This window comes from Arvicola amphibius, chromosome 13 (assembly GCF_903992535.2).
Source record: "Arvicola amphibius chromosome 13, mArvAmp1.2, whole genome shotgun sequence".
Lineage (NCBI taxonomy): Eukaryota > Metazoa > Chordata > Mammalia > Rodentia > Cricetidae > Arvicola > Arvicola amphibius.
The window spans coordinates 73,708,031-73,730,498 of NC_052059.1; the positions used below are offsets into that span (position 1 = coordinate 73,708,031).

Below are 22,468 nucleotides of genomic sequence, written 5' to 3' on the forward strand. Positions count from 1 at the left end.
TGACCTCTCCATATAGAATCACTCCTGCCAAGCCTTGCCACGACAGCTGGACTCTAGAAGACAGCTTACTGAAGATACCAGCAAAACAAATTTTCCTGAACGCCCAGTCCTTTGGAGAAGCCTTAATGAGGGAAACCAGAGTTGTTCCGAGAGTTCAGCTGGGGAGAGCTGCCATAGCAGCAGGAAGCTTGAAGCGATGCTGCCCTTCCAAGCATCTCCCTGGTCATCTCATTGCCATGGTCTTGGTTAGCTGGACACCCTAGAGTTTCTGCCACTCATTGTCTTGTTTTAATTTTACAACGGACTTAAGAAGTTCCATCTCAGCTCCCAGTCAGGCAGGATGGAGCTATGTTTGTTCTTGTTAACCCAGGAGGTGGAGGAGTCAATGAAAACTGACTCCCCCTCTGGTGGCGGAATCAAGAAAGAGGAAGGGCTGGTGCAGAACATACTGCAGGTGGTGCCAGGGCTCCCTGTTTGCTGTGGATTATGGGTAACTGCTTGCTCACCCTGATCTGTCATTTAGTAGGGTGCTGGTTTAGAACAGAGGAATTTCCACTATACCACATGACCCGTGTGAAAGAGACTCCTAGAGATGCACTGGGTTCGTTGGCAGGGAGAGCTGAAGCACCTTAGAGTCTGAAGATGCTTTTGCCCAGATTGTCCATGATCAGGGTATTTAAAGGGATCTGCCCTTCCAGGTCTTCCAGCCAAGGGAAGATGCAGTTTTTCTAGAGTGTGGAGCTTAGATAGCAAAAAATGATCCCTCTTAACAAAACAAAGGTTATATAACATAAAATTAGGCATGAGAAGGCTGTTAATGGACTAGAGGAACGGCTCAGTGTCAGAACACCTGCCTGCCATGGCAAGGCCCTGAGTTGGATCCTTAACAATGCAAAACTAAGATAATAAGGAGAACGAGTATGAAAATAAAAAACAATATTCAGTTGGAATAAAAATATATCAAAGCAAATTTAAAAAATTAAGTTGACAAGTATCAAAAATGTTAAATTAACTAGAAAGGACAGAAATCTTTTTATACTAGATATGCCCATTTTAAAACCTTATTTCTTACAAATTCCTTTATAGTTTCATAACATAATGATATTTGAGATGTTTCCTATAGAGAGCTAGAATGACAATTCCATCTTTTAGCATGATTGACTGAAAATTGATTTTTGTTTTTAGGAGTTGAAACATATTTGTGCTATGATTTAGAGGGGCGCTTTATATAATAAGAGTTCACACATGCTCCCCAAAGGTGTAACCCACAAAGTGATGCTTTTGGAAGGTGGTGGAACTTCAGACACTGTGAGCTTAAAATAACTCCTTTCTCTTCTTAACTTGCTCTGTTTTTGTCATAGTGATGTGAGACTGATTCCCATAGCCTGGCCTGTCACATACGCCTCCTACTTCTTGCTAAGCTTTTGTTTTTTCTGAACATGGTCCTTAACCTTTGGCACATTACCGATTTGGAGCACCTCCTCGATCACCTGGCTAAAGTGACACCAGCCCTGGAGTACCTCAGCCTGCTGGGAAATGTGGCATGTCCCAATGAGCTGGTCAGCTTGGAGAAGGATGAGGAAGACTATAAGAGATACAGGTGAGTGTTCATACGGTGGTAGAAAGAAATAGGAGCCTCGGGGCACTGATAGTGTGGGCTGCAGAGTCAATGTTTGTAAGTGCCCACGGACTTCCAGTGATTATGTCAAACTGTTGTCTTTCAGAGACAGAGTCATTTTCTTTCTTTGTTGGGTTTATAGGAGCTGAGATCAGGGACTGAGAAATAGTTTTCATCATGGGCTAGTTCATATGCATTTTAGGTTTTACAAGTTACAAGCTTTTGGGAAACAGCTGAGAAAGGTTGGGAAAAGAGGACAATGGTTTGAGAAGGACTTCTCCAACTGTGCTTTATGTAAAAATCTGGTGATCTACAAAGAAATGTAGCAGGAATAATTATTGTCTATCAGGGCAAAATTGTAACACTGAAAGTTATTGTAGATTTGGAAAAAGAATTTTTAAAAAGGAAGAAAAAGCCCAACACAGAGACATAAATAACATAAAGTAGGGATTCAGGTGTATTTCTGTAAAGAAGAATTTTTGACTTTAGTTCATTTCAAAGTTTCATGATCAATCTTGTAGACCTTACACTGTATATTCTTACACTGACTTAGAACAAATAAGAACTGTGCTTGAAAGAAAAATTGTTCTTGAAGGTCTTTCTCCACTAGAGAAATTTCCAACCATGGTATGATATTATAGATTTGAGTGTGACTTTTGATAGGAGAAATTCAGTTGCCATCTGGCCAGAACACATTGCTCATTTCTCACTTTGAGTTGTTTAATTGCTTAGAAGTTAATTGATTTCTATAACTTTGTTTTCAACTTTTAATCACGAAGTTGTCTAATACAAGATGTATGGAGGGGTGACTTTAAAAACAGTACCTTCTTATACAAACGTCTTTTAGTAGGTACCTAGACTTCTTCCATATCTTGAACGAAATTTTAAAATGTATCTTGGAAGGTCAAATCCAAAATAGTTTACCTAATAAGCATGTTTCAAAAACCATTGTTTGAAAATTTCTTCTTTACTTTCTGATGTTTTTCTTTATGTTTTTGTTCCATTCATAAAATATATATGATTTTTGCATATATATGAATATGCATGTGTATTATCTACATCTAGTGTATATACTCACATTCACATTTATGTTCATTTATTTATTCATGCAACCAAACATAGTATGTGAATACAAGCATAGAGAAGTTGCTTTCTTTTCTTAGAAGGGGGAGAGCAAGTGGGAGGCATTTTTTGTTCCCACCTTGTTCTGTTTGGTCTCAGATATAGGGCTCTGAGGGGATAAATGGAGGAGAAAAGCAAATTCTTCTTTGTTGATTTTGGAACTGGTCAGGTTGACGAAGAATACTAAGCACCACCGTACAAGCAGTGAGGTTAGAAAACCTAATGTGGAGTTCCATTTTGACAGAAAGACCTCTAAACCCGGGTGGCTGTCTAGGACAGCGGCCCTTAAATGACTCTGTGTCAGCTCAGAGTCTGTGATTCTTGTGGCAGCAAGTCCATGTTTGGGTTTAATGTCTCACCGTGTTGTGCACCCACCCTGCACATCCCTCTCACTGCCGTAGACTTGCCCACATTGAGCGAGCAGTTCCCAGTGAGTAAGGGGGAGGTCCTTGTCTTCTGAAGCTCAGCACAAGCCTAAAGTCATGTTTAACATGGAAAACTGGCTGGGGACTATACTGGAGATCCACTGCCCTTTGGGTACCAGATCAGTTAGCAAGCAACAGCTATCATCCAGACTCACTCCAAGTCTCGGGCATGGGGCACAGTTTTTGCAGAGGTTTTCTTTCTGTAAGAGCAATCCTTCTTAGGGATTCACCTGGGCGGTCTCCTAAGCATGTCCTCCCACCCCAGGTCTGTGTTGCTGGCAGGACATGAGAGATGGAGCCGGGAAGGCTGTTTGTTAGTGTGTTTATGACAGTGTTGCCGGGAGGGACTCGATTCTGGAGCTTGCACACAGCCCAAATCACATCTAGCCACAATTGCCTTTGAAACCCCATAAGTCATCTACACAGTGACTGCTGGCTCCTCACACTTGGAGAAAAGGCAGCAACCAGGAACCATAGAGACAGTAATGCACTCCTACCCAGTAACACCTTCACTGCATCGTGAGGGGGAAATGCTAGGTCGGCCCTCTAACGTGCTTAAATCTTTTATTCATTTTTTTATTGTTGGTTTGAAAAGTTGTCAGCCCTGCATTTGGAAGAAGGGGGTGCAGGCCAGATGCAGCTCAGTTCTGTGGTCTTTTGGCAGCCCCTTTTTCTTTATCCCAGGGGGTGATTCATTTACCCCTGGGAAACTGTAGGGTTTCCCAATATGACTTTCGAAATCAGAGTTCCTGTGGCATATGCATTTATACAAAGCAGTGCAGCCACTTTCCCTAAGTTTGGTAAACTCTTTTCCTGCCCCGTCGTCCACCAAGTGTGAGGTCCACCTTCTTTCTGCTGTTCCCAAGATGGTTCTAGTGAAGTCCCTGTGTGAATTTATACGACCTTTTGCTAGGAAATGACTAAGCAGTGAGTGATGTTTCTACAGATTACTGGTTTTCACTTTAAGTATGTTTTCTGCAATGCTTCTCCTATTAATCATGCAAGCTGTAGAGGGAGCCTTAAAGGAGTGCATTCAGAAGCAAGAACCTGTGGTTCATTTAGCGCTGTTGAAAAAATTTTCCAATTGATTGGCATCCTCTGTGGTCATGTGATGTAGTGTTCATGTCATCCGGCCGTCCATCAAAACAAGTATGTCTTGTTTCATTCTCAGGGGAGATGTTGATTTCAAAGATTTCAGTTCAGTTTTTGTTTGTGTTGTGGCCAAGCACCAGACCTGGGGTGGGAAGTGACTAGGTTTCTGTATCTTGTGCTGTCTGTTCCATCTTTTCCTCCCCATGCCCCAGTGCCCACCCTTTTGATTTCCTCTTAACCTCTATGTGCCCACTTGGCTTTTCTTGTCGTGTATTCCCACAGTAAAACAGGCTCACATTTCTCTGTGAACACAGACACACTACTGTGTGGTTGGTCAGAGCCCTGGACCTCCTGGGATAGGAGTGTGACCCTGTCTGGAGTTCCCTTGGCCTTTGTCACTGCTTGTACATGGCGATGGCCACCTTATCAGTGGACCTTAAAGCCACTCGTATTCCCGTGTGGACGCAGCGCTGCCGTTCTGGGATGAGTGTCGAATGGACATGAACTTGGACCTCTTGCAGATTTTGATACCATCCAAAATCAAAATATTAAGTCAGGGGTGGGGGACCTGGAGCTCAAAATAGTTTGTCTTTCCTGGTCATTCTTCGAGAGACTAGGAGATGGACAGATTTCCCTGTAGACAGACAGAGAGCACGCCATGACCAGATGATAATAGATGGGGAAATTCCAAGATGGCCAGCCTCTTCCTCATACTCCTGACCTCAGAGAAAAGTCTGTCAGCTTACAAACAAAGACTTTTATCCCACCACATGGCTCTCAGCCTATGGGCAAGTTCAAGCCATGGCAGGACATGCTTACTCCTAAGGTATGGACCTATCAACCTTCCTGCCTTTGTTCAAACTGATCAACCCGGAACTCGGTGAGAATGACCCCCTTCACAGACCCTTAAAACCATCAGCCCTCAAGGAGATCCTGGGCTGTTTCCCGAGTTCCACTGCCCTGTCTTTTTCCCAGTCTGCCTGCTGTATTTGTGTCTCTTCACCCCATAAAAGTCTGTCTCCCACGGCTCCTTCTGTCTGCTCCTGCTCGCTGTAAGATTCCTCTGCCTCTCCCTGTCTCGCTCTAGATATTTCCTGCCTTCTAATTCTTTACCTGGCGGAGAAAACAAACCCCATCAAGACCCCCAGATGGTATCACTTTCTTGACTTTTTTCTTTTTCTTCGGGAAGATTGATGGCTGAAAGTCAACAGAGAGTAAATGCTGAATGTCACCTTTCAAATATAAAATCTGGGCTCTGAGGCTTGGGGCTGTTCTTTGGCAACACGCTCTGGTGTGCATTTTCTTCCAATTTCTGTTCCTTCAGGGCTCTGGTTGCACACACACACCCCCAAGTGGGTCTCTCTCTATTCCTTAAAACTTTAAAATTTTTAAAATACATGCCTTTTCTTTGTTCCCTGGAAGGCAGCAGCCCTGAGGCCTGCCCACTGTCTGTAGCACCCCACCAAAAGAAAGGTGGGAGGGACCCTCCGGTGGCGTCTGGGGCCACCTTGGGCTACCACCCATGGCTGTTTCCCACTAAATGGGAGCTGTAAAACCTGTGGCTTATATTACCCAGCTAGCATTCCCCAGCTAATCTGCAATCTTGGCTTTGATGATCACAAGAAAGCAAAGGTCATGACACAGAGATCAAAGGGACAGAAGCCCACACAGTAATTGCTGGTTCTCCTCCGTACAGGGCCTTGGACAGTCCTGTGGGTGTATTGTTTGCACAGAGACTTCAAACATGCTGTTGGTGACCTGTGAGCAAAATCAGCTGGCCTTTTCCAGTCGGCAGGCCAATTCATTAATGCTGTAGGTGAGCTCACCTCGGCTCATTAGCGTGAGATCATTGTTGTCTCTCAGAGCATCCCTGCTCAGTGTCTGTTCATCATCCTTGGTCTTCATTGGTGGTTTCTGGCTGTCTTCCTCTCCCTGGATTTGGGAGGGGGTAGTTATGCAAGGCAATTGGGCAAACTGGTGTGTCAGGAAGGGACCTAAGCGAGGCATTTATTGTCAGTGAGCTTTGAGCACAGACTCCGAGCAAAGTAGTGTTTTAAGGAGGCCGAGGTCCATTTTCATGGCTCAGATAGGGAAACCGAGGCTCGGAAAGGCAGCTCAAAGCTTCCAGACCTGAGCCCTCTCTATTCTGCCCTGCAAGTTCCCTCCTCCAACTTTTCATCGTGATGACCTCTCTTCTTTACATGTCTCCTCTTAATCTTTAAGAGCTCTGGACTCTCAAAGAAGCTGCATGCAAACCTTGGTGGTTTCTCTTGCTACTCAAACAACTTCAGTAGCTGGCCAGCACTCTTGATCAGTGTGAGATAACCAGTATTATTAAAGGGAGTGATGTAATCCAATTGACAGCAAAGAATCGCGTTGTTGTGTTGGAAACCTTGCCCCATTCTGTTAAGCTGAACAGTGAGAGGGCATTCATGGCTGCCTTCAGGGCACCAGGCAGAACATCAGAAACTTGCACTCTGTCTTTGCGCTTCCAGTTCATGGGAGTAAAAGGTGTCAGGAAATAACATGAAGAAGCATTGGATGCCATACATGCCTTGGAGAAGCCACCCAGCCCTCTTTGTCTCACCTTCCTGAGAACCCATGAGAGTCTTGAACTATTTTGGTGAAAGAAATATCACTACGAACCCCACCAGCAGATCCTAGAGACCCATGGGATCCTACTGTGGTTCATGCTATCACTGGGGAGCAGACAATTGTTCTGCAGCAGACAGGACAAGAGAGTCCTTTCCTTTCTCTTTGACATCTAGGCAAATACTAACAATAATAATAATATTAATAATAAAATAGTAATAATAAGAACGTCATTGATATCAGAGAAAAAATTGATTTTTCAATAATAACAAAAGGATTGGAGTTGTTCCTTCCTCTTTCCAGTTTCAGCTTTGTCATTAAAGGATCCTTTAAGAAAATCTACCATTTTACATGAGTAGAGAGGGACCCTGATAATCTCTGGGTGGTGGCCTCTCATTTTCAGGAAATCTGTCTCCACATGGGGACAAATGGGTAGTTAAGTACCTTTGCTGGGTTTCCTACCATCCTGATAACATCCCCTTCCATATCATAGCCAACAGGACCTCCCGGCTTACCACCTCTAGGCCTGGGTTTTCCCTCCACCCACCTTGAGAAGGTCAGAAAAATTGGAGTTGCCCTCTGCAGCTAGGGTGTGAGACTCGAGGTAGACTGATCTCTTCTCATTAAGCACTGTCCTGGCTTAACAAGCAGTTTTATAAATCTGAAGCTGTCTCCGGGTGTCACAGGATTTATGGACAAGGGGGCTCTGCCATAAAGTGGTTTATGATGGCTGCCTTCTGTGTTATTAGTAGCTGTCTCTCCCTTCAACCATTGCTGTTTGATAATAGCCTTAAAACACCCAGAATTACTTACCTGCAAGCCCCATCCCCGATAGCCCCTGTTGACAGGCTGAATAAGTTTACTGGCCTTTTGTTGTTCTTTTCCTTCAAAACAAACTGATTGGACCATCAATAGCTCCTGTGAGCTGACAGAGGGATGTCATCTGGACTAGCCCTTGTGATTGCAGGTTATCTGGGGGAGTTAACCTCCCTGCATTGTTAGCTGAAATGTTTTATGTACTAAGCAACTTTAGGATACGGCTGTGATAACCCCAGTAACTAAGTCATACATCACGGTAAGGAGATTTGGGTGTAACAAATAACCCTGGATTAAATTTACAAGGGTGGAATTGATATTGTAAAAGTCTTCGTTCTGTGGCTTCGGCAATCTGCGCCTGTGTTTTTATGGCAAACGTGTATTATACTCAGGATTGAAGCTGCAGCTTGTGACAGTCTGACATGACCTAGAACAAAGGGAAATAGACCAGCACAGGACAGGCAGGCTGGACGCCCACTGGTTCATCACTTGGCGGGACTGCTGGAGCCTATTTTAAGTCATCAGGGGACAGGAAGACCTGGGGATGTGACTGTTAGCTGGGCTTTGTGTAGCACAGGTAGACTATTCGCTGAACTGGGAAGGAGACTCCTGGCTGCCTCATTGCGCTCATAATTTCCCAACTATTAGTCCTTGTGGTGTTGTTTTCACTAGGACATTGGTTCTCAGCAGGATGGCAGCAGTGGCAGCATCACCTGGGAACTTATTAGAAACATAAATTCCAGGCCTCCGTCCAGCTCGCCTCAGTGAGACGCTCTGGGGATGGGCCGGGGCCTGCGTCTGTGCTTTAACAAGCCTGTGGGTCACGAGGAGGCCTGCTAAAGTCAAGAACCACTGTGCTAGAAGGTAAACACTATGCTAGAACACAGGTCAGATCGCGATCAGAGGTTGTTTTCTGTGTTTCCTCACCTTCTTGGCACCCTGCTTAGCTCCTTTATTTAAAAAAAGCTCAAAACTTCAGTTTTGTTTCTGTGTCTCTGTGTATGTGTGCGTATATGCTACACGTGGATGAGTGCCCACTGAGGTGCGCTGAAGGGGTCAGGTCATCTAGAAGTATACTCACAGTTGTTAGAGCCTCCTGCTGTGGATCCTAGTAACTGCACTTGTTCTTCTGGAAGAACACAAAGTGCCCTTAACTGCAGAGTTACATCTCTAGCCCCATTTACATTTTTTAAAAATATATATCATTTATTATTAGTGTGTGTATGTGTTTATATATGCGTGTTTGACATGTGTTAGGGATGCTTGCTTACCACAGATCACATGTGGGGGTCATGAGATGCCTTGGGTATCATTTCTTTTATTTTGCTGTGGGCCACAGGGATCAGACTCAAAATGAGCAACATCTCACAGGCCCCTTGGTATAAAGATACTCTTCTAAAGAGTCACCTGTGCCCTTCCCTTTGGCTATCAGCCTGTAGGTTATAAGAAATTTGGGATTTCCTTCAGAATCTCATGCTAGAAGAAGGAAAAGCCTGGAAACCTGGTGCCAACCAGAGGGAGCTTGTCTCCCTGAAAGAGAGTTACAGCTGGTCAGTTTCTTCTGCAGGAGCAACCTGAGCTGAGACAAGTGGAGAAAGGCAGAACTCTTTCTTAAACAGAACTGCTTAGCTGTGCATACCTCTGGCTCTCTATTTAAAACTAAATATCATCTTAGGACCATAAAGATGGACTCGGGGATCGCCGGACCTCCTTTTCCTTTTCCCTATTGAACACGTTGAGTGCGTCTCCCTTTTCACTATTAATTTGTCTCTTTAATTGATCTATTGGGGATGGGTAGCCTATGTTGGTTTGTTATCCTGCCAGTGCCCATACTCTGATCCTAATGGGTTGGAAACCATCCTCTCTGGGAACTCACAGTGGCCCTCAGGATGGAAGTGAAGTCACTTAGCCGTGATTGGCAGACTGTGTCATAGGCTGTCTCTCCAACTATCAGAAGAATATCTGAAAACAGCAGCTCTTTGTCATCTAAAATTTTTAACTAGCTTAAAAGCCAGCACCTCTCTGTCTTCCTCCTTTGATTTCAGAGCTGTGATCCAGAGTGAGGCGAAATGACAATGAGCGGTCTGTTGTCATCGTGGTTCCTGGCAGTGCCATGAAGGCATCTTTCACTCCATCATTAAACACCGGCTGATTTTCTAATACTGATGTTGTCCTCACCTGAATATTCATCTTTTCCCACCCTACACTTAGTGGGTGTCTCTACTCCTTTGAGCGTCACTCCTGACATAGTGTTTCTGTCTGTACATGTCTTTATTTGAAAGAATCTGTTGTCATTAAGACTTTGCCAGTATAAGCAGGAGATGGAAGTTTTCTCTGACAGTCTGAGACCGATGGGAATTCTGCTAAAGGGTAGAAAGAACATTTGAGCCCTTTGCCTCGTTTTGGATGAGATCAGAGTGGTTGGGAGGGGTTAAGGAGGGGGTTTGGGAGAAAAGGAAAGAGGTAATAGGTTGAAGTCAGGGAGAAAGCAAAATAGAGGTGAGAAGGAGGGAGGGGGACAGAGAGAGAGGGGGGGGACAGAGGGAGGGAGGGAAAGAGAAAGAGAGAGAAGGAGGAAAGGAGAGAGGAACAGAGGGAAAGGGAGAGAGGGGGGAGGGAGGGAGGGAGAGAGAAAGAGAGAGAGAAGGAGGAAAGGAGAGAGGAACAGAGGGAGAGAGAGGGGGACAGAGGGAGGGAGGGAGGGAGGGAGACAGACAGACAGACAGACAGAGAGAGAGAGAGAGAGAGAGAGAGAGAGAGAGAGAGAGAGAGAGAGAGAGAGAGAGAGAGAGAGAGAGAATAGTCCCTCTGGTCTTGGAATGAACTGTAAAGGAATTTCTGATGACCTCCTGATGACCTGAGTTCCATCCCTGGGACTGTGATGGTGGACATCTCTAATCCCAAGAACTCCCATAGGGGGATGCAAGGCAAAGACAGGAGCCCAAAAGCTCTGAGCCAGTTAAACTATAGTACAAAGCATTACAAAATCAAAAGAGAGCCTCTACATCAGTAAAGTCAAAGGCAAGAACTGGCTCTGGAATATTGGCTTTTGACCTATGCCCAGTGCCCACATGCTTGCTCACTCACATGAAATAATAAATTAACTCATAAGTGAATTAATTAAAGTTAATTGCAAAATAATTTTAATGTGTTTTGATTTTAAGAGTCGGGGAGGGTCTTTAAACTCCTGTCTCTGGCTTTTGAGTGATAGCCAGGTCTTTTACCTGAATAAACTTATAAAGGTCACTTGGTGACTTGAAATTACCTTATAGATGTGGAAGGAGGCTCTGGGAACCCAAGGTTCTAGTGGAGAGGGAGGCACAGTGCATGCCCAATAATATCTACACTAATAAAATTTTAATTGGGTTGTTTTTGAACATGGTTCTCTGAAGCCTGTTTGAGATGGCATAGTCCTCCTTTTCCCTTTAGTTTTTGAGTGTTCTCTGTTTTCCCATAATGACGCCATCCATAACTTAGTCTTATGGGTTGCTAGTTGGTAGGAACTATAGTAAGGACTCCTTTGAGGGCGGTGAGGTATCACAATCATTTCTGTATCCCTAGGGCCTAGCAGATAATAGGTACTCAAGAAATGTTGGTGCAGCTGAAGTGAATGGATAGACTATTGAATTCATTCTTGAATTAGTTTCCAAGATATAATGAAAGTAAGCCTTTGAGAAGATTGATGTTTAGGTAAGGATATTCATTACTTGAACAACAAGAAAATATCTAGAAATTGATAGCATGTTGGAGTGGGTGCTAATAGTGTATTCTAGGAGAGTTAGAATGAAGACAGCAGTGAGGGTTAGAGGTGAGAAGTGTTGGGAGTTGGGATTTGGAAGACGAGAGGATTCTGAAGAGGTGGGTGCAGGAAGTGTGGGTTTCTTTAGAGACTGTCCATTGTTCTTGACATTGGGTGTTCACTTTTCCTTCTAAAACAGAAGAGAACCTGAACAAGTGCTCGTGCAATAGATAGAGTGTGGTCTTGATGGGAAGCAAGAAAGTAGAGAGAAGTGTCTGTATGTTTATATACTTATAAACATACACCCTGGCCAAGGCATCTTCTTGTCAATACCCTTTACACACATCCGTTTGAGAGCAATTCATCCCACATATAGCCATTGGCTTATCCTTGGTGGTCTACAAGGGGTACCAATGGTTCTTTCTAAGGGAACAGAGGCCACCCTGCATTTGCTGGATATTAAGATACCTTAGAATTTTTTTTTCTGCTTCCTGTTTGTCCTTGATAGAGATCATCTCTGTACTGCATAGTGGAAATCACCCAGAAATGATGACAGAAAGTACTGAAGACTGTCTTGAGTCATCAGTGAAGCAGTTTTCAGCTACGGGCATGCCTTACTTCTACCCCAAAGCCACACAGCTTATTAGGTCTCATTTAAGGTCTGATCTGGGAAATTCTGACCTCCAGTCTCAGCTCCAATTTGCAGATCAATTGTATCAATAACGAGAGTGATACACATGCCTCCTATTAATGGCAGATGCATATATGGTACAACTGATCAAGGTTTATGTTACTCTTACTGAGAACTTTCCATGTTGAAGCAGGGCTCTTTTCTCAGGATGAAGAAAAGAACACATTGTCATGGTCCTACTAGTAGGCTAGTTCTAATGAGTTGTGCATCCATGCTTGGGCCAAGCACAATTTTTACTCAAGTTTGGTTGTATGTCAGTATAAAGTACAGGATCCTTCAAATCTCCCCTAAAGAGGAAAATCTGTTTTGGGGGGAGAGGTAGGAAGAGAGTGCCTAAGATCTAAATCTAGAGCCTTGCATGGACTCGCAAGGTTCAGTCACATTACCCACATCCCTGAGGCTGTCACTCCAACCTTCTTGAGTTGTTTCTGCCTTGTTCTCCCAGGTGCTTTGTTCTGCACAAGTTGCCCAATTTGAAGTTTCTGGATGCCCAGAAAGTCACCAGTCAAGAACGGGAGGAGGCATTGGTGAGAGGGGCCTTCATGAAGGTGGTGAAGCCCAAGGTAAGCTGCTTTTGTCCACTCTTCTTCCTCCCTGGGTTGCTCTGAGGAGTATGGGCAATGTCTTCCTGTGCATTTCGCATGCAGTTGTGACCACACACCAGGGGTTACTCACAGATGCCAAGCTGGCCAGTCATGCAGTTGGCTGGAGGTAATTTGGGTCTCCCTGTCACTCCATCTGAAGAAACATTATTTGTTAAACACTGTGGTTATTTAAATAAGAATGGCTCCCATAGACTCATGTCTCCAAGTGGGAGAACTGTTTGGGAAGGATTAGGAAGTTTGGCCTTATTGACAGAATATGTGACTGGGACTGTGGGCTCTTCACCATTTCCAGTTATGTGGATCAGGAAGTAAGCACTCAGCTGTTGCCCCACTGCCATGCCTGCCTGACTGCAGCCATGCTCCCTGTCATGGTTGTCATGGACTCACCCTCTGAAACTCTAAGCCTGCAAAAATCGGTTTCTTCCCTAAGTTCCCTTGGCTGTGGCATCTTAGCAGAGCGATGGGATGGTAATGGAGATGCACGGAAATGTGGAAAAAGCTCTGTCAAGGTCTAGGGCTGGCTTTTAGGCCTCCTCAGTGCTTTCTTCTCAGCAGTTCTACAGCTGACGAAGAATACTCTGGGAATTTTGTGTTTATAGGGTGGTTATAATCCCGCTTGTCCTTTGGAGGGGGCTCTTATTTCTTGCTACTAAAATGGGGTAATTTTTTTCTATCAGAGATGAAGGGTGTTCCACTCCCCTGAGGAACCCTTATCGCAGTAGGTAGTGTTTTCTGGCTGTGTGTGTGTGTGTGTGTGTGTGTGTGTGTGTGTGTGTGTGTTGGGGTGCTGTATGCTCCCTACATACAGGGTTTATTGAGAGAGTTCATTTGGAGTCCTGGATTCAAACACAAGGAAGTTTGAAGGGTGTTCACAGTAGTCTTTCCAAGAGACATTTGGGTCCTTCTGAGAAGTCTGTGCCTGGCAAGTAGATTCCGTGACCCTGATGACAACACCTTTCTGGAAACTTCACTACCCTGGAGCACCATGCAGCTCCTTAGTTACCACATATGAAATTGTAGCTCTGTGTTAAAAATGCTGGCACAGGAATCCTGAAGGCCTAGTTTGTCCTCAGCCGGTGACTTATAGCCCTCTGTACATGCATTGGAAGTGATTAAGCTGGGGAGCAAAGGCAAACAGCACCAAACCAGAGCAGAACAATGAGAGCTCTTCCATCAAGCTACGCTGTTGGCAGCAGACCTCGGGCCACCTCTTTCCCTGAATCCATGAGGTGCGACTGATTTCCTGTTATGCTGAATGAAATTGCTAACAGTTGTGGAAATATATGATATGGAGGGTATAATTCTGGCAGATAAATGTATTGTTACCTGTTTCAGCATGTGGAGAATTAATTGAGTGATTCATTTCATAGCTATTAAAGTGTTAACAGTTCTCCTTATTGGAGCATCGGCCTGACATAGTACACATGACTGCCTTTAGTTATTCCAGCTTTTGCCATTTTGTCCAAATGAAAGAATTTATCTCTTGGCTTCTTTTCTTTCTCCCTTCTTTCCTTTCTCCCTTTTTCTCCTCTTTCTGTAGGATGTCAGAGTCGGCAGCATCACCAACCTCCACCAATGCAGCAGAGAAAGTCTTTGCGATCCCTGGGCTCAGGTCCTGGCCTTCCTATCTTTCTCACCTCCACACCTACACTGCACTGAGCAGATCCCTTATTCTCCTTTTCCTCATTTGCTTTGGGACTGGAAACTGTAACGCTGCCCATGGAAATCCGAAGAAGTCTTAACTACCTGTCCACGTACTGGGATGCTGTATTCTGCGGGAGCCTGACTCTCTCACAAGGTTCCATGTCTCAGAACCCTGACACATAGAAGAAAGGACCACTGACTCAGAGCAGTTCGTGGGGTTGCCCCAAGGGCACCGTCATGAATTCCTGAGCTGGAATTTTGCCCTTATGGGGCCTGGTCTCTTCTTACTCTGCTGTTTTAGCCTTGGAGAGAGAGAGAGAGAGAGAAAGAGAGAGAGAGAGAGACAGAGACAGAGACAGAGAGACAGAGACAAAGAGAGAGACAGAGACAGAGAGAGACAGAGAGAGACAGAGAGACAGAGAGAACACAGAGGTCAGTATTTTCCCTGGGGTTGTTTTGGCAAACAGGAAAGTTTCCGGGAGAGCCTGAAGAAGGAAGACAAGTAGGGATGGACTGTTTTGTTGTGTGGAGATAGGGAGAGCTGGAATCCCTCTTGCCTCTGAGCATGATGCGGAAGGGCTCCTTAAAACCAGCCACCAGCTGTCTGAGTCGAGAGCGACAACAGCGGTGGCGCTCTTCAGAGTTCCCAATTAGCTTCCAATCAATTATAGAATCAGCACATGTTTGTGTGATTGACTCTAATGCCCTGACTAACTGTATTACACTTAAAAATGCCCATTAATTATTTCAGGGGAGACACAAAAATACCCTTGGCAAAGCAACATGGGAATCTTGCCTTCTCCTTCCCAGCTAGAGAGGACCTCAGAAATCCCTCTGGGAGAGTGGCAGAAGCTTACGGTCCTGAAGAGGCCTGTGGTTGTGGGGGTTCTGGTTAAGTGTACTGTGTGATGATCTTTCAAGATTCAAAGACGATCCCACGCTATTACTGGTTTTCATATTGCACACGTCTGATGAATGGCAGGCAATTCGCTTTTGTCTGTTATTTTCTGAGACACGCAGTGGTGTTTTTCCTGCAGATAGACGAAAGCCAAATGAGTTCTTTGCTGAATTAATAAACTGGCATTCAGAAGGCTGCTTCTTGTCTGTTTGCCATGTGTACAGACCCATGCTTGTTCCTATGCAGGTATATATGTCCGTCCTATATCTGTATGTATATATATATGTATGTTCTGGGAGGCATGTGTACCTCTGCAGTTGGCTCCTCAGTGAAAAGCAGTTGCCTTCCCCCAGACTGCTGGAGCTGTGCCTTGCACACTTGCTGAAGACCCTATTTTTCATAACAGAATCAGAATCTCAAGTTGACTTCTGTCCTTTCTGGGGCAGCAGGGGCCTGTTGTGCTTATTCAGCACAAAGTTCTGATGGATGATCAAGGAGGTCGTGATTTGGGGAGCTGTTTTCATTTTATTCCTGACATGAAGTATTTTGGAGAATGGAAAACACCTCTCCAATCACAGCCCTTGCCTTTGTGGTAGGGCACAGGCAGACTGGGTGTTCTCGGCTGACACAAACACAAAGCCAGCCAGGAACTAGCCGGCCTCCTGTGTCACCAGGGTCTGACTTGGTACCTGGCAGTCCTGGACACTTGAAGCCAAGTTCTTCCTAGCTCTTGCTCCTGATGCCACAGTGCTTCTGCGACTGCACTTTGCCTTTGTTGATTCAAATCTGTCTTTCCTCTGTGTTTGCATTGCTCTATGGAAAGAAAGATGCTGCCATTTGTGAGAAATAGTAATAGTTACAGTGGGCTTTTTCAGACACACAGGCACACACTGTGTGTGTGTGTGTGTGAACATTTAATGGACCTGCGACAGTTAGGATTTACTCATTTTCCAGAATTTTAAAGAAAATATCTATCTTTGTCAAATATTGGCCATCGAATCGTGCCATTGCCAATAGAGCGAGCGCTGGAGTAGACACTGAGAGGCTCAGGGCCCCCAGTAAGAAGCATCTGGAATGACCAGACCGTGACCCCCATGGCTGCACTGGGAAATGAAGATCAAAGGAATACAGAAGCCTGTCCAGGAGGGCACGTATGGCGACACACCAGCCCTGCACATCAGAGAAGCAGCTCAACATCCCGACAGTCACAATTGCTTAATTATGTCCTGGCTTTGTAATTATTCATCCCTGTTCTGGCAAAGAGCACAGTTGTCATTTCTTTGACATAATTATTTAAAGCCGAGCCCTCTTGTTTACATGCATATACTGCCGCCTGTTTAATCTTCAGAACCGTAGAGGAACCACGGGGGACATAGACACAGGGCACACTGGACTGAGCATCATGGAAAGCATTTAGGTCCATATGATTTTACTTGTTTCTCTGGTCATTTCCTTACAGTGAAAGTGTGGTTAACATAAATGTTTGAGTCTTGATGTGAACGGGTATTCTACATTGCTTTTGTAGCATGGCTGGTTCCCAGCGTGTATGATGCGTGTCTAGTATATGAGTAGACTTTTGCCTACCTTGTGACTATTGTGTCTTCAGATATTCAGAGAGGTGAGGTGGGAGGAGAGGAGAGGAAAGGAAAGGGGAAGAAAGAGAGGGCAAGACGAGAAAATTCGCAAAGGAATAAACTTCAGTGCACCTACTGAAATATGTTCAATTCTTATCCTAAACTACACATTGACTGTTCCTTGTGACCAAAAATCACCTGGTCCTATGACCACTATGACCACTCTATACAGTCCCAATCTTGACATTTGTGGTCAGGCAAAAATTCTCCTATGTAAAGTCAGTTTGTTTTTCTTCTTGTCTTTAGGAGTTTCTATGGGAAAGACAGTGTGCTGTAAAGACAAGAAGTAGAATTAAGAGAATCCAGTTTTAGTTGGTGAGGAAGCCGCCCATTTCCAGGTTAATAGCTCCCTGAAGCTGTGAACTGGGCCTGTGTTCTTCCATCTTGCAGCCCAGAGGCTTGGCCTATAGCAGGGACTCAGCCAGCCCTTACAAAGTCAGGAACCACAGGCAGCAGCAAAGCCTTTCAAGAGAGTCATTCTGCAGCCCCAGTGTGACCATCTAGAGATGCAGAAAAGACCCTTGCCTTAGGTGGTGAGTTTCCAGATCTGCCCAGAGCTGATGTGAAGACCTGTGGCTGTCATGCCATCTGTTGCCCAGCTGTCCCATTGAGCAGCACTTCTAGGAGAAGCACGGGTGTGGTCTGTAACTCCATAGCCCATTCTTGAATGTGCTCCCCAACTTTCCCTCCTGTCAGAACACACCTCTGTGTAGCAGGGCTTTGGAAACTAAGCAGTAGCTTTTCTCAGAAGTATGTGGGGGCCTGTACAAATCTACAGGAAACTGAACGGAGATCTTCTCCTGCTGAGACTGCTGCTGTGGTGGTTAGCTGTGCTTTAATGGAACCCTGCTGAGGGGCTTGCTTTGGTCATAAAATATGGTTATTTTTATGCTTAACCTAGTGTTTTCATATATTCTATGTTATTCTAAAATAATGTACATATGTCTTTGATCTCTTCAGTTACCCTCTTTTAACCCAAGTACAAATATATAAAAAGGTTATCAAAGGGCTGGGAGATGGCTCAGCAGGTAAGAGCACTGTGGGTTTGATTCTCAACACCCAAATACTGGCTTGCGATGGTCTGTAACTCTAGTTCCAGGTTATTGGAACTGCACTGGCCTGTATGGGCACTACATACATATATGGTACAAATACATACACTTGGGCAAAACATCCATACACATAAAATAAATTGATTAGTAAAAATTAAAATAAAAAGTCAATCAGAGGCCACTTCAAGATTTATAAAAATGTTAACATCTAAACTATATTTTATATAAACCTAGATCTTCCCATGAACAAATTTTGTAAGCCACATATACAATTCATGTAGTTAACTAGATATTTAATCAATACATATTCAAAGTTCTCTTCAGTACCAAATATCCAGAAAAAAGCTATAAATGTCATTTGACTTTCTGGATGTTTCTAAGTACCTAACTGTGTTTGCGTTCTGTGTTTTGTTTCTGTTTCTGCACAGATGTTTCTTGTCTTGAAACACACTTAAATTCTATTTTTGGTTACTTTTAAAGAGAAGGAAAAATTTTTAATTAATTTCTTTTTTGAAAATGCTTAGGCAATATGTTTAGAAACAGTGTTGGAAGCCAAACATTTGCGGTTTATTTTTCATTATTGTCCCTGTCTCGACTGTTGGTCACATTCATTTGAAGGGGAAGTCACCAATGGATCCACAGATCTCTGTTTCTTCACACTGGAGCATCGCCTGTCTTGAGGAAATGCCTTCAGAACACTGTTCTTTGGGAGCAGTTTTCATAGCCTTGCATGGGGGGCAGCAAGGAGCTGAAAGCGCAGACAGGCGGTAGCAGGAACACCACCTTCAGATGGAGACCTGACCCTCACAGTGGGGACGTCAGAGGGCTCATGCTTCTGTGACAAAAGCAAAGTAAGGATTTGTTACTTCTTCACAGGTTCTAGAACCTGTTTGTTTGTTGTGGCTCACAATTTCGGGGTCCAGTCTATCATGCCAGGGAAGGCACGAGGCTTGGAGCTTGAGGCATCCACAGTGAGGAAGAAGAGAGAGATGAATATGGGTACTTAGCTAGCATTTTTCTTTTTTTGAACACCAGAACTGGATGTAATGTTCCTGCTCATATTTATGGTGGCTCCTTCCACCCCAGTTCACATAATCTACAAAGTCCCCCACAGTCATGCTGAGATTCTTGCTTCTTTGGAGATTCTAGAACCTGTGAAGAAGTTGACAATCAGCGTTAGCCATCAAGGATACAAACTATAGGTTCTTCTAGAATCCTCTGAGCATACTGTAGAAGCTGTTTTTCATGGACGCTAAGGCTCGGGAAACAATATCATGTTTCCAACAGAGCCAATAGCTTCCCAATATTCTTGTAGCCTAATTTGCTTGGTCTGCTGTCTGTTTTCTGAAGTGACCATTTTCTTCAAAGGTATTTGAATAGACACAAGACAAGAGAATCACAGAAGGGGAACTCTTGAAACACAACGGGTGAGATAAAGACTGTTAGGAACTGCACTCAGTCTGGAATCCAGAATTTGGGAGAAGTGTGCCAGAGTGTATTTTGTCTAGAATCAATGGTGCCCTTCTCTCTGTTCTTGCTATGGAAACTCCTGTAATGGGGAAATACCTTTCTCTTATCTGCTGACCTTGGTCTTGGTCATTTAATGATTTGGCCAATGATATGTGAGTAAAAGTGACAACCTGTCAATTCTGGGTCAAGACCTGAAACGCCATGTGTTTCTACTCACTGCCTTTGTAAGTTTGCCATCAACTAGGAGAATAACATGAGAGGCACAATGAGCAAACCTGGACACAACCCATAGCCTGAAACCAAAACCTGTGCAGTCTACCATAGACCTATGCATAAGGAAGGAATGATTATTGCAAGCCACCAAGACGGAGCCAAGAATGGTTGAAAAAACTGAATGATACATGGATACCTTCCCATCCACACGTTTCTCCCTCTGAAGCTTCCCTCTGATGCTGAAACAACTTTGGTGAGTCCAGTCTGTACCACTAATTCCAACAGACTTCCTGATGCTACTTAGGATAGCAAGGCCTGTCTAAGAGCTGCCTGACTACATAGCAGTACTTTACTAAGCACCTAGGAAGTTTCCTGGGGTTAGTTCAAACAGCACCTAGCATGCACCCAGTGTTCACTGCCTACTGGTTTTATTAACTACTTAATTAGTACATGTCTCCTTTCTCTCCTTGTCTCAAATCTGTGACTGAGAAAACTGATAATTGGAAATGATGCACATCTCGACTCATGGAGCAGGGAGATGATGAGGGTGTCCCTTGGGTCTGTCCGTGCCCTGTAGCTTATGATTTTATTCCTATATTCCTTATTTTAGGACAGTCAACTTCGAACCTTGGGATCTTCCCATTACGTATCATACATTTTATAAACCAGGTCTGGAGAGGTCTGGAGGCTGCGCCAAGAGATCAGGAAAACCAGTAGGAAGAAGGCCGCAAGAATTTCTGTGTGATTCCCATGCTGATACTACGACTCCATTCCCTGAGCCCTTTAGTGACACGCATGGATTATACAGAGACTGAGGAAACAGGCAACGGAAGACTCCATATGTTGGGCTACTTTGTGATTTCCTCTGAGGGTGAGGATGATCCACCTTAGCTAGGTTAGAGCAGCAGGAATGGTTGAACTGTGTAATCTTTGGGTTCTTAGGTATTGGAGAGAGGAGTCAGTAGAGCTTTGTGTGGAGCAAGGAGTGTCATCTGGTCTGAGGTCACCTGGCACTGAAAACACCCAGCCTGGTGTTGGTGCTTAGGTAGCCACTGGGGTCAAAGAGGTAGAACCGAGAGCCTTTTGTCCCAAGGATTGTGGGAAACATCTGTGGCGGCAGTAGTGGTAGTGGTGGTGTGTGTGTTGGTAGGGAAGGAGTGATAAGGTACTCAGAGGCAAAAGCGAGGAGAAGGCCAAAGGTATCAGAGATCTCATAGTGACTGTCCTGGATCTGAGTCCTGACATTCTCAAATGTCCTTTGGCATGTTCTTACTCAAAAGATTCTTTCCCCTGTGGGATCTGTGACTTTGGTATCTAAGGTGACTTTAAGCTTATGATCTTAACTGCGCTGTGAAAGGTTTCCTTCTGGTGCCATTGTTGGGATTGAGGATGGATCTTTAAGTCTCGCCTATGTCAGTAATCTGCACAGTTCCAGCTTGATGGCTCTTCCGACCACTGAGATCTATTTATTTTTAAATTATGTGCATGCATGTTTGCCTAAATGTGTGTATGTCACGCGCGTGCCTGCAGCTGGTGGAGGACAGGAGATGGCATCTGATCCCCTTGACCTGGAGTTATAGATGGTTTCAAGCCATCCTGGAGGTGCTAGGAATCCAGCCCAGGTCCTTCATCAGCACAGCCAGTACGCTTAACCACAATCATCTCTCCAGTCCCTTGATCCATTAGAAAAGAGGGCTTTTGAAGTCTTGTTCTTACGGGCTAGAGTTCTGACTATTTTTTTTTTTAAATTAAACATAAAAGAAAAGAGAAGGGACGGGAAAGCAAATAAAGATACTTAGTTAATCAAGCCAAGTGGCTGCACTGAAGCTTACCCCACCCTCACCAAACTAAACTAACCATATCCCATGTTGCATGCACAGCTTTGGGCCTTAGTATAAGGGTCTTCTCTCCAAGCCCAGTTGTCTGGTGAGCTTGAGTGAAACATTATGTTTAATGTGTTTCTTTCCACCCTGATAGACATCATCCTGATGATTGCAGTCCATGGTGAGGAAGAGGGTTGGGAATGTGGGGGCAGCTTATCTTTAACAGAGGAAAAAGTCAGTGAGTGCTGTAAGCAAGATCATAGTAAGACATGATCATGACGGCACTGGTGCCCCTCTGCCAGGGCTGTACCTACTGGAGATCCTTCTGGACTCCGTGTCTTCATGGATCTCTGCTGTGCTTGGAAAGTCTCCCTGGGTCCATGGACACAGCATACTGTAGGACAGATAATCGAGCTTCTTCTGTGACAGATGAACCTACAGAATGGGTAGGCCAATGCTCAGCCACAGAGATGCCAGGCCCCAAGGGCAAATCATCATATCATTCTGAAGCTGGTAGCTGGACACTGGCATTTGCACATTAACATTACATGTTGGCATGGCAGATGAAGGGCAAATGAAGGTGGCACAAGCCCATCTGGGTGTTCTGCTTATTTCCAAATCACCTTTAATTACCAGCAGATGAGAAAAGTTTATGCAGAAGGTAGAGAATAACACTCACAAAAAGTGAGGATGGGAAGAGGGTTGTGCTACTCGGTTATTAACCCTGAACAAGTCGGCGAATAGGATAAAACAGTGCGATGAGCTTGGGCAATCCAACCCAAACAAAACGCACATCTTCATAAAGTTGAAGACAAGACGTTGAGGGTGGTTCAGCAACAGAGGGATTGCCTGGCGTGTGTAAGGCCCTGAGCTCCATTTCCAGATCCCTGACACCTCCCCTCAGAAACATGTAATAGGGGGAAAAAAGGGAGAGAGAAACAGCTTTGGGCAGGAGACGAGATGTAACTTAGTTACAGAGTTCTCACATAGCATGTGTGAATCCCTGGGTTCAATCCCCAACACTCCCAGAAACT

General features: G+C 44.6%; 1 protein-coding gene across 1 annotated transcript in view; it reads left to right on the plus strand.

The window, feature by feature from the left end:
- Lrmda (leucine rich melanocyte differentiation associated) overlaps positions 1-22,468 on the plus strand; it is a 1,012,055-nt gene that overhangs the window by 579,644 nt on the left and 409,943 nt on the right. Inside the window, exons 4-5 of the mRNA XM_038310121.1 lie at positions 1,461-1,600; positions 12,541-12,658. Coding sequence (XP_038166049.1) covers positions 1,461-1,600; positions 12,541-12,658 — 258 coding nt within the window. The remainder of the gene's footprint in view (positions 1-1,460; positions 1,601-12,540; positions 12,659-22,468) is intronic.